Here is a 12,500-nt window from a genome sequence, read left to right as displayed (position 1 = left end):
ATTGTGTACCAGGTGAATAATGGGGAGTGGCAGCTGCCATGCAAGCAGGTATGTCATGTTCCTTGGATTTCCACGAGCAGTGAGTTCTGAGCTGGAGTTTAGGAGATAGAGACGTATGTAGCCTTGCAGGGATCTAGTCACCATATTTGGATTTCTTAATAGCCTACCAAGCAAATGATGTGGCTTCCTTTTTCAAATTCTACACATTATTACAGGAAGCAGCAGAGATGAGGCATGTCTTGTGTAATGGGGAACTGCACCCTCAGATGGGACTACTATGGGACAGAGAGTTACCTGGGGAATCAGATGCAGAGAATGGGTAAAACAACCAGCTTCCTCTTGTGCGCCACCATTTGGCAGATCAGAGCTGGGCAACCATTCTTGTCTTATCAATGCCCAGTACTGTCCCATTTAAAGTATAATATTACTTCTAAGAACTAATGCCTGTCCTTTATAGATGGGCGGAATACTTCTATCCAACTCTGCAGCGCAGAGTGATCGGGGTGGAGCAATCCAACAGTTTGAAGATTCCATGAAAAATGTCCCTGCCTAAAACACCTATAACTCACAAAACACAAAACAACTCATTGCTGTGAATGGATTAGGATCACATTAGCAAGTCATTGTTGGCAAGACATTTTGTCGTCAAATGTCTATCAAAGACAGATTGGCTGAAATGTTCACCCATGATTCTATTCACGTATATTCCGGGGAGTACACTTGGCCAAACAGCCACCATTTGTCAATAGCAAAGAAAGAGGAAATGGTTCTGGGTGTTGGCGGATGGAGGAATTTGACACCATGCAGAACATCTCTGGGAGGACGTTGCACCCCACCCAACTGTCCTACAACAGATTCCCTGGTGAGAAATTGGCCACTGTATTTTTAAAAGTATGCCTCCCTAATGATAAGTGCTGGTACTTCCATCAAAAGTATTAAAGCATTTTTAAATATAGTGATTTTACTTACCATGGGGTTGCATGGGTGCTATACGAAAACACGTTGCCAATTACAGTCCAGCAGTCCTGCTGAAAAGTGCAGTTTCTGGTTGATAGACAGCATTTTCAGTTTTATGTTATGTTATGTGCGTTTTGCAAAGCACAACGATTTACCCAAATGTGTCTTGGCGCTATAGAAAATAAAAAAGCGACTGTGCATGCTTATTCACAGCTCAGATACAGCTAGAAAAAACACGCAAATAGGAAGGTTTTAAGATGTTTCCTGAAAGACAGGAGGTCAGATGCTCTACGGAGTGGACCAAGCAGTGAATTCCAGATTCTGGAAGCCTCAATCAGAAATGTACGGCCACCCTGGCTTTCTTAACGATAGTTTGGAACAATAGGTTTCCTATCACAAGTATATGTCAGAGAGATCTTGAGGGTTTGAAAAAATGAATGTAGGTGCTAACAGGGTAGGGAGTGGGATGATGGAGGCTTTTATGGACAATGCACAAGCTTTTAGAACTAATCTGTTTCTCTAAAGGAAGCCACTGCAGGGATTGGGGTGCTGGGCTAATGTGATCAGGTTTCCTAAATTGCATTATTAACCTGCCTGCTGAGTTTTGTACTCTCTGATACCAGGTAATTGCATATTTCAGAAGTAACTTTTTCCGTAATTTAAGCGGGAGGAAATTGCGAAATGAATGACCATTACATGGTGAGAAAAGGAAAGGAACTGGTGAATGTGGCTGATTTACCTTAACATTATTGAGCTACTTGTAGTCACAGAGAAGATTTGGGTTTTGAAAGTAAGCTGGTGGTCAAGATGCCTGCGCTCTTAACGGAGGGTTTAGGATCAGGGCATGGACCAAAAGAGGTTGGACAGCAGAGGGGGTCCAAGTGTTCAATGTTTCATTTACCAGCAGAATTTCTCTTTAAGGAGCTACTATCCATCCATTCTTTTATGGAGACCTAGCAGCATTTTATTCTTTCAGAAGTAGTGATGTCACCAGCGTCTTGCAGCGCTGTTGTTGTGCGTAGGCAGCATGAGTCATGTCAACTAAGATTTGAACTTGTGACCTGAAAGTTTAAACATGCATCTCTCCAGCAGCCTCATCAACCCACTGGGCTACCGCATTCATACAGGAATGTGGGACCTGTGGGTTAAACGATGACTGAATCAGGTCTATTATACGGTTGTACAGTAGTTCCAAAAGCTGGTGCCTCATTGAGACATTCAGGAAGTGGAGGGGCCAGTCATGTGTAAAATATAGCAACAAAAAACAGGTGATGGATAGAAGGTTTAGAATTAATCTTAAATTTGCAAATGGTCTTTCCCCTTTTGTAATGACTTGGCAGGCGAAGAACGATGGTCTGGAGGGTTGCCCAGAGCAATGCCAGAAGTTAAGATAATTCTACACCTTCCAGCTATCACCTCTTTTGTTTTTACTTTTGTTTAAACATACCCACACTATATCATTATCTAAAAAGAAATATCGAGTGTGGGAGTGGGGCGATTTCAATATTGGAGAGAGCCTCTGGAAATCTGGATGGGCAGTGGCGCTATCAGTTGGCTGTCAAAGTCAAACATGGACACGGAGAGGCTGTTGAAGATGACAGATTTAGAGGACCATGGCCTGGAGAACCTTGTGGAAGTACTGCCTATCACTGTGCATTATAGCTACTCATAAATGTAAGATTATTATTCTTATCATTATTATAGTATTTATTGAGTGCGGACCTAACTTCGAAAAGCAACAGAGCGCTTTACAGAGGTATACAACAGTACAGATGCATAACAGAGCCCTTTTCAGATGTGACAACATACTAATACATTCAATGAAGGCCAGTCTAGCCACATAACACTTATGTTGGTTTTACCCTTGATGCACAGTTACTGTTACATCAAGTGTAAAACAAACATGATGTTATTACGTGGCTAGACTGTCCTTCATTCAATGTAGGCCATTATAGCGAGTAATAACACTTATGGTGCATTCAAGCGAGGGGAAGGCACTGCAAGGCCTGGGGCATTTTGTCAAATCTGCACCACCCCTCCCCCTTGTAACGGCTCCTGTGCAGGCGAGACAGTTGGGGCAGATGCCAAAGTCAAAGAGCAGTAGTCTATCAGAACGGTTGAGATTTAAGTGCTGGGAGAGATTTTGACAGGGTCTGCGACTAGCAACTTCAAAATACCCTCGCAAAGACCCCACTGCTCACTTTCCTCCACCTTCTCTACCCTCCTCTCCTGCAACAATGTCTTCCTTTGCCCCCACTAACCTTGATGAGATTCTTAGCCTTTTCCTCAGCGCTAACCCTTCATGTGCCCCCATCGACCCTCTATGCCCACACATAGTGAAACTCATAGCTCCCAGAGTTGCTCCATATCTTGCTTCCCTCTTTATCTCCTCTCTTTACAGTGCCACTTTTCATCGTACAACTTGGCTACCATCATCCATAGCATTAAGAAACCTGTCCTGAATCCTAACTGTCCTGCCAATTTCATATCGTCTCTCTTCTACCTCACTATTCCAAAATTCCAGAGCGTGTCGTTTTCAACCAACTTACTGAGTTCCTTGACACATAAATCCTCAATGTCAGCAGATACATCTCTTCTGCTCGTCCTACTAAGCATTCATCTATTCTTATTTTCTCAACCTCTCTGCTGCCTTTGATACCATCAACAATTCTGACCTTCTCTCAACACTATCTTAGGCATCAGGGACAAGGCCACCGCTTAGTTTGCGTCATATCTCGCCCCAAAATACTTCACTTTGTCCTGGAAAAGCCTTACCTCCGCACTCACCACCCTTGCTTTTGGTGTTCCCCATGGGTCAGCCCTGGGTCCACTTCGCTACACTATCTATACCTCTGCTCTTGGCACCTTTATCTCCTCCGATGGCTTCTCCTATCAACTCTTCACTGATGACACTCAGATATTCTTCTCCTTTCCTTCCTTATCTGACAAGCTATGGCCAAACGTTTCTAACTGTTGCTCCACCAACCAATACTGGATGGAATCTGTCTCGTTCCTGCTCAAAAGACTAAAGTTCTCTGCTTCCAATCTAAACAAGCCATCTCTTCATCTACCCCATTTCTATTCTTCTCTCCTAAATACCAAACCTACTCTGCTTCTCCTTGCAACCTTGGTGTCATCTTCAACCCATGTGACAACTATCACTCTTCCTCTCCAAATCTGCCACTGCGGCCAGACTTAATCAATTCAATATCAGAACAATAAGACATCTTCTTCCCTTAAACACTGCTGAGCACATTATCTCCTCTTTGCTACTCTCTTGATCTGACTACTGTCCCAGTCTACTCTATGGCCTTCCCAAATATGCTTTTTTACCTCTCGACAAAGACCTCAACTTTGCTGTCCGTACACTCTTCAACCTTCCCTGCATCACCTCCACTTCCCCAGCCCGCTGTCAGGTAAGCTGGTTATCTATTTATTTACTCATTTTATTTGTTTTTTATAGCACGCTTAATACCCGAGTTTTGTTTCTAAACGTGGACCAGGATTCGAACCTCCGTTGCTCTGCGTGTTCTTGTTTCCAAGACCAGCACGTTGCCCCTGGAGACAGAGGGCAAGGTATAAACTCATTCTCATCTTCAAAACTATACATGGACTTGCCCCACCATATCTATCGGCCCATCTCCCCCTTTGCTCCCCATGATCATCCTCGGCTCACCTCCTTGCCACTTCTTGTGCCCCTTGCGCTCCCTCTCGTTTCCACCATCTTCCTCTCCTCGCTCCCTTATTCTGGAATGGTCTTCCTCACCGCACTACTCCTGCTTTAGCTCCATTATCCATTCTGAAAAACCACTTGTATAGCATTCTCCTCTCCCGTTACCTTTTTACGACCACCCCACAACACTTACCCCTCACACTTTCATCTTGAAACTTAACACATTCTCCACTATCCAGTTCCTATATCATGTTGTACTGGCTTCGTCCCTGGTTCATGTTTCTTTCTCCCCTGCATCAACTGGTTTTACATCCACATCCACTCGCCCATTGTTTAAGAAACTGGTCTCTGGCACTGTATATCAATGGATTTGTACGCATTTTTTGTTAGCCAAAAATGCATTGTTTTTTCCGGAATTTTCTTTAACTAAACACCACAAAATGTATAAAAGCGTGTATAAATACCGCACTGAACATCCCTATACTGTGAGCTCTATCTAGGGGATGGCATTGAGTATGCACGATGCAGAATAATATTGTGAACTGTTCCATATTGTTGATGACTTGCACAAGTGCAATGCGATGTGTGTCTAGCACCAGACCGCTGATGGAGTAGGAGAGGTGCATTTAGTTTGCCGTTAGGCATATTGGGAAAAATAATGAAATGTGTGGGAGGCAACTGGCCAAGACTGAAGGTTTCATATGTATGGTACATTGCGTGTCAGCCGATGTAAATGTCGCCGACGAGTACTGCATGCTCTCAGACAAGGTGAATTGTTTAAGCCCTCCAGTTGTTTTTGCCTTTGTATTGCCAAATTAATGTTTTCATTTCAGCGTTCCCTCAAAAGCACTCGCCATTCATTTAATGCGGGCAATAGTGAGGGACTTGGCTCTGGCAGAGTAAAAAAAAATTCAGAAGAAGAGCAAATGATTAAAAATGACATTGATTGTTCTCGGAGTGCCTAACGTCTTATCTTGGTGAAATGACCAGGCTCTCATGTATGTCCCTTTTCTCTTTCTTCTCTGTTGAAGGTTCAATTACTCGACATGATATTGACTCGCCGCCAGTATCGGAGCGTGTGGTCAGCATTTACAAGTATGAAGACATTTTTATGCCGTCCGCTGCCTACCAAACCTTCTCTTCTCCTTTCTGCTTACTTCTCATTGTTGCTCTGACGTTCTACCTCTTGATGGGAACCCCTTAAATCCTGGCTGCAGATTGACTGGAAACGACTGACAATTGTTCCTAGGATGTTACTCAGAAGGGAACGCCTTTTCAACTGGAATTTGTGTCACCTTGTTGTCTAGCAGTTTCTATCTCAACTGTTGCATTATACATTGTAGTGTTAGAGTTGCAGAATGACCTTGTTCCATCAGTAAAGGCTTGCTAAAAAATGACTTAAGATAATGAGTGCATAGGTAATTGCTACGGTGTGCTATTGAATTATAGCAATTTTTATTTTTGGGACATTCAAAAATAAGCACTTTTTCACAAGGATTAAAAGTAATCTGTTCAGTAATTTAGCTGGGCTCTTCTACAAGCATCTGCCTGTGAATTGACAAAATGTTCTTTATTTAATCATTAACAGTGATTTGCACAGAACCCTTATGCTTTGCACATAATCCTGCTCTTCTGAAATGAGCCTGTGTCATTATGAAGATAGTATTGCACATATTTGTTGGAAGTAGTGCTTGTACAGGAAGAGGACAGGAGGGCGGCATCTTTCCTTTTAGAACAGTTTCCCCCATACACAGATCCCAGCAAGCCATGGGGCGTGAGCACCACTTTAGGCCCATTCTGTTGCTTTGCCCTTTGCGCAACTCATTCCACACCTTGTGATCAGAAATGTGGGCCTTCTTAGAGAGCATTACCATGCAGTAGGCAAAGATTTACAAAAGCATTAGTGGGTCCCATTCGTTTGAAATCAGTGGTTATCGTACTCATGTTAATCTTTGAAAGCTCCATCTGTCTCTACTTTCATGACATATCTTCATATAACTTTGCTGATGATGAACCTTCAAGAGACAAACATACATTTTGCACAACACTATACTGTGTGAAGGCCTCAGGAAGTAGACACAGACAACTGAGTAGGATTGGGTCACAAACTTGTAGTAAAGTAAAAAGAAGGTAGGAAAAAGGCCTAACTTGCCCTATGCTAAGGTGGGATTTCCCTACCTAATAAATTAATGGTAGTCTATATCAGGAAGTCCAAAGCAAATGTCTGTGTCCTAAACCTATACTTGCCCTCACAACTACTTGAATATAATGTGTCGGGATGTCAGCATCAAAAAGAGAATTGTTCAAATTAAAGTGCAGAGATTCTTCCAAAATGAGGGGTTCCCTTCCCCAAGCTTTCAAGTCTCTCAATGTTCCAAAAACAACACAATTCCTTGGGATGCTTCTGAGCTTTTCTGAAAGAGTTGCCTTTCATCAATATCACCAATATCACAAAAGTTCAGTTCAATAATATCAGATCACCCACGTTCTTCTTGACAGTCAATTACAAGCGTATGGGTGAGTTAAGTGGTTTTTCCTTCAGGTGGGTGTATTCGGTCTAGGCGTATTTGGTGTGAGACCATGCGGTCCACCCATCGCAGGTGACACAACCTACACACCTTACTTGCTTCTTCTTCACAGTTACACTTCCACTGTTTCAGCTTCACAGTGGTATTGGGTTTATCCTCTTGGAGCTTTCTCAATACTTTCAAATATTCTCAAAGTGTTTGCCACAGCTTATTATTTCAGTTTACACAATTCACAGTTCCTTGAATTCTTTTAACACTTGCCAACACTTGTTTTCTTCAGTTTACCCAATTCACAGTTCCTTTGTATCAGGAAATATCAGCAACTGCTTTCATTTCAAATGGTAATTCAATCACACTTGCTTTCTTTCGGTTCGGTATGCAAAACATAAGTATTCATTTCATTACATTCAAGCACAATGCATAAATCACCATCCAATTCTCAGTTTATTCTTCAGCTCGGAATTTGCACCCTGCCACGAGCGTTTTCACACTTTTCAAAGCCTTCAGTTTCCCCGGCCCTTTCTTGTCCTCATCAATTTCATCTTATTCACAGTTCGGTATTCACAAATCCTTTTATCAAATTTCTCAGCCTTCCGGTTATTGTACTGTCAAAAGTCTTTATTTTAAACTGGATCGGCATTCATGTTACCTAAAGGTCCCTCGCGCACTCACGAGCGATACAACCTGCACAAACCATGCGGGACACCCCACAGCATCCCAGAGTAGTTGAAGCTTCTTTGACTCACCAGGTACACTGTCTCTGGGTGCTGCTCTCTGCGTCGGCTAGCTCTCTGTGGCTGTAGCTGCTCCCGGCTCGGCACACCTCTGTTCCAGGATCTCCGCTGCCTCAGTTGCATAGAGAAGGAGTCCCTCTGACTCCTGGAGGTCTGCACACCAGCTGTGCCACCGGGGATCTTTCCCGCTTCGCTGCAATGACGCTGGAGCTCCTGCTTCGGGGACACAACTCCCTGGTCTCACCTCCGACTTCTCCTACAAGCGTTCCACAGGCATCTCATTAGCCTCACCTGACCGGACTAGTTAAACCGCCCTCCAGGCCTCAGGTGCAGGCAATGTTCCTTTACCAAATTACGGTCATGGTACCTGGCATCCCTCGTCCTCATCCCGGTACCAGAGTGGTGTTGGTGTATGTCTGAATTAATAAGAGAGGACGTATGACACTGGGTTGTCTCTTCCTCATCTCAGCACCTGACTGGTGTATATTGGGAGAGTATTTTAAGGAATATTCGGGAAGAGATTGATAATACCCTATAAAGGCTTGGGGATGTTTGACTCCTTATAAAACAGATATGGGGTATACCGTGTCTCACCCAAGGGTGCCTCATCCTCACTCCCGAAGACTCCTCCAAACAGGTGATCCTCCCTCATATATCCCTCCTCAGGGTCCCAAAGCGACGGCCTTTCCCTGGCCACCTCGGAGGAGGATATGTTGGGGAAAGAATGAGGATGCCCTCAGATTCCTCACAACTGTACAACTTATTTGTACATGTTGCCTGTACTTGTTATTTGTTATTTACTTTCAATCACATTCTGATGTAACATGTGTAACATCTGGAAAGCGTGTGGTGATTGACGGGGCCCTCATTCAGTTGCGTGGTAAATGCAATGCCCATGTTCTTTTCTCAAAGGGTTTTTAGGGTTGCACTTTCCACTTTGCTCCTGACATCAATTGGGACTTCTTTACATGGCTCACCCTAATAAAATAATTTGTGAATTTAGCTGAAATGGGGCACACTTTACTTCCCCGTGCTCATCTATTTGCATCTTCATACAAGTAGCCTTGCAAAGAAAATTACGCTGAACATATTATGATTTCAAGAGGTTACGGATAAGAAATCCTTAGGATTTTGCACAATCAAAATAATGTTTTATCCAAAGCGATGGCATGGGGGTGGATTACATTATCTTATTCTGCAAAAATGTCTCCTCTGTAACCTGCATACTAACAACTTTCCCCATGCTCATCTGTGTAAAACTGGTGGACAGGAAAGTATTTGTAGGGTTTAAGTGGAAGGTGTACAGTCATAATCCATGGAGGGTAAACTCACCCCATTTGCTCCATAGCCAAGCACATACAATGGATGCCTGCAGGAACTTATCAGGTCTCAAAGAGTACAGAGCCTGGAACTAGTTATTGTGGATGCAAGGCGTATGTAGTCATTACCATGTGCAACTGCCTTTCTTATAATTTTCTTCACTAAGAATGCAGACTGGGGTTAAGAATAAGGACTTTCTCCACGGCAGCTTGTCTTGTACTGTTCCATCATGAAGGGTTTTCCAGTAGGGAAGGACCTGCCACGCTAAACCTTGATCTTGCAATCGCTGCAACAAACCAGATTCATGCTTGGAGATCCATAAGAGATTAAGCGTCTATTTGAACCACTTCTCCCGAGGAAAACCCTTATCACACTCCACTTTGTCTCATTCTATGAAAATACATTGATATTAGAAAATGGTGATTTTATGGGTATGTCTCCATTAAAGAAATGAGTAAGGAAGAAAATGGGCTGATCGGGAAGCATATACATTTGGGAAAATCAACAAGATCTAGACAGCCATGCAAAAAAAAAAAAAAACGAATCCCTACAGCATAGGACTAGGAGGGGGAGCTACCACCAGGCAACCATCACACCTTGTAGATGGCACATAGGCAATGTTGGATTCTGTTGTTGATATGCCTTGTGAGAATGCAGCCCAATCCAATTTCTTCATCAATTGTGCATATCGAAATGGTCCCAAAAAGACCCGTTCCAGAGGTGGGATCCATATTTTTTCAGAACATTTCCACTTGGGAATGCTGCTCAGGAATGACCTGTCAGGCATATAAACCGGAAACAGGGTGCTTGCCCTGTTTTAAAGCTTGTCCTAGCTCAGTGGGAGTACCGTTTGTAATTCCACCCAACCTATACATTACAAACCCTCTAGGTGGATCCTATGTTTTCTATAATACGGCCCTGAAACCTTAACTGAATCCATGACTCATAGGCAAAACTGGTAGTCACTGAAAGTGCAACTTCTCTTTCATACTTTTCAATCAGCACATGGTCACAATCGGCCGGCCAAAAACTGAGATTGTGAATTGATCTGTTCTGTAGAATACCGTCCTGATATAGGATCTCCTATTTAAAGACATCCTGTATCCAGTGATGTGAATGGAGAACATTTGAAGAAAAGAATCATTTGTTTAACAATGAGAACCTTCAAAGGTCTCCTTTGCACATTCATGGCTACTGGTGGCTCTCTATTCTTTTAGACCTTATTTAAGCCTGATGAATGAACAGTGTTCCTACTTACAGTGATAGGCAAAGATACATAATCTCCTGTGTAGTGATGCAGTCAACAATGGTTGCTTTAATTCACTATTAAAAGTTATGTGTTTATGCACCATATGGTGCTACTTTGGTTACCATATCAATTTAGCAGATGGCATACCCTCATGCTTTGGTGTTAGGATCAGAGAACCAGGGTTACTCATTATCTGGCACTCCAGATGTTTTGGACTTCATCTTCCATGATCCGTAGCCAGCATAGTCATTAGTGAATGATCATGGCAGTTGTGGTCCAAAACATCTGGTGATCTCCCTACACACTGTTTCTGAGTGCATAAGGGTGCAAAGCTTGAGAAGTACACACACATTATGATATAACTGTATAAGCTGAAAATTAAATATTTAAGACAAGCTCACATTAATAATTAAACAAACATTTGTTGGCCATATATTGGTAAAACTAGTGAGAAAACATATGTTTTAGAGATTCTTCTGACTTTCCGATCTGTGATTTTTTGCAAAGATATGATAACACAACGCATCCCATGATTCCTAGAGTCAATGGAGAAGGCACATGTTTCCTGCATTATTTTCACTATAGCCAAGAGTGGGGCATTCCATAACATTTTCCAAGTTCCCAGCACATATTTAATATCTGTATCCAGTCATTTTTTAGAAAAAAGAAATTCGAAATACAATTATGTCGAAAACATTTTGCCGAATTTATTTTTTCGAAAGTCTTTTTTTTTAGTTTATAGTTTTTTTGTTTGTTTCGTAAGTTAAAAAAAAGGATTTTAAAAAAAAAAAGGCGGTTGGGGAGAACCCACCCATTAAAAAAAAAAAAAAAAAAAAAAAAAAAGGACATTCGAAATACTTTTTTTTAGGCGAAATGTTTGACATAAAGACATTAAAAAAAATGTCATTCGAAAAAATCACTATAAACCCAGCATGTCTTGTCAGTGTTTGATCATGCACATTTTAAAGTCAATCTCGGAACGGTATTTAGCAAAGGCCCTTCAAAGTTAGCACAATCTAAATTTGTTTCTCATGCCAGCAATCACTAATTCACTGGCATAGTTAAACACACAATACTACCCACCCAACACATAACACCTGTTAAAGGCAGTCTTACATTACTAGTCATCTTTGACAAAGCAATTCTTATTTTCCTGCAATGTAATGAACAGACTTATATCATGTTCCGACTATAGTCTACCGAATTCCTGGACAACCCACAGCACTTCGAGGCCGTAACAGTGTTAATTTGGTGCTATATGGATGTGAAACAGCATAAGGTTAAAGAATTGTGTTCCCTGTACCATGACCCAGGAAGCAGACATGATGCCATATCCTGTATTAATTGGACCATGTGCAAGATGTTTTAAGAGGTACTTCAGTACTCATTATATTTCATAGTCTAATAAAGATATTTTAAGGTCCTGATGTACAGCTGAAAGTCACACTGAAAAGGAACTGTCTTGTTCATTGAAAGTATTATAAGTATGTGATGTCTTCCAGAGGTGCAGACGTTGTCGGCTTTTTATATTTGGGTCAAGGGCCCAATGTATATTGAGTTGGGCTCTCTTCACCATTGCGTACCCATGACAAATGTGGTTGAAAGTAACTGTCTGTCTGACAATACACCCAGTAAAAGATTGAAATACTGTGCATGTCTCTGACATGTGAATCCCATCTGTTCGCCTCTTGATATGCCAAATCATAGTAAAGTTTGAACACCTATTGTGGTTTCTCATTCCATGTGCCTCCCATCAGATAAATCTGCAATGCATACATAATTACCTGCTATGATTTTTAATTACATCTATCTGAACTTCCTGTAATGGCATTTAAACACTACTGAACCAACAATAAGTGCGGTAGGGAAATCACAATCGTCCACAGAAGGTCTCAGAGTGTTATTGATACTGCATATCCGGTAATACCATTTTATGGTGCATTCTAATTACCATTGAAAGTTTTATAATGTCACAAAACATTGTAAAGTGTCTTAAATTAAAATGTTTTTGCTACAATAGTAAAGATCCCTTGTCCTTG

General features: G+C 41.9%; 1 protein-coding gene and 1 long non-coding RNA gene across 2 annotated transcripts in view; one reads left to right on the top strand and one right to left on the bottom strand.

Annotated features, from left to right (window-relative positions):
* The window catches only part of FRRS1L (ferric chelate reductase 1 like), a 79,856-nt gene extending 67,371 nt beyond the window's left edge, over nt 1–12,485 (top strand). Inside the window, exon 5 of the mRNA XM_069620554.1 lies at nt 5,662–12,485. Within this exon, the coding sequence (XP_069476655.1) occupies nt 5,662–5,834 (173 nt within the window). The 3' untranslated portion in view covers nt 5,835–12,485. The remainder of the gene's footprint in view (nt 1–5,661) is intronic.
* LOC138497228 (uncharacterized) overlaps nt 1–12,500 on the bottom strand; it is a 140,388-nt gene that overhangs the window by 16,079 nt on the left and 111,809 nt on the right. The window lies entirely within an intron of this gene.

This window comes from Ambystoma mexicanum, chromosome 5q, assembly GCF_040938575.1.
Source record: "Ambystoma mexicanum isolate Mex_15411 chromosome 5q, UKY_AmexF1_1, whole genome shotgun sequence".
Classification (NCBI taxonomy): domain Eukaryota; kingdom Metazoa; phylum Chordata; class Amphibia; order Caudata; family Ambystomatidae; genus Ambystoma; species Ambystoma mexicanum.
The sequence above is the reverse complement of the archived record's forward strand: the minus strand, read 5'-3'. Positions and strand labels throughout refer to the sequence as shown.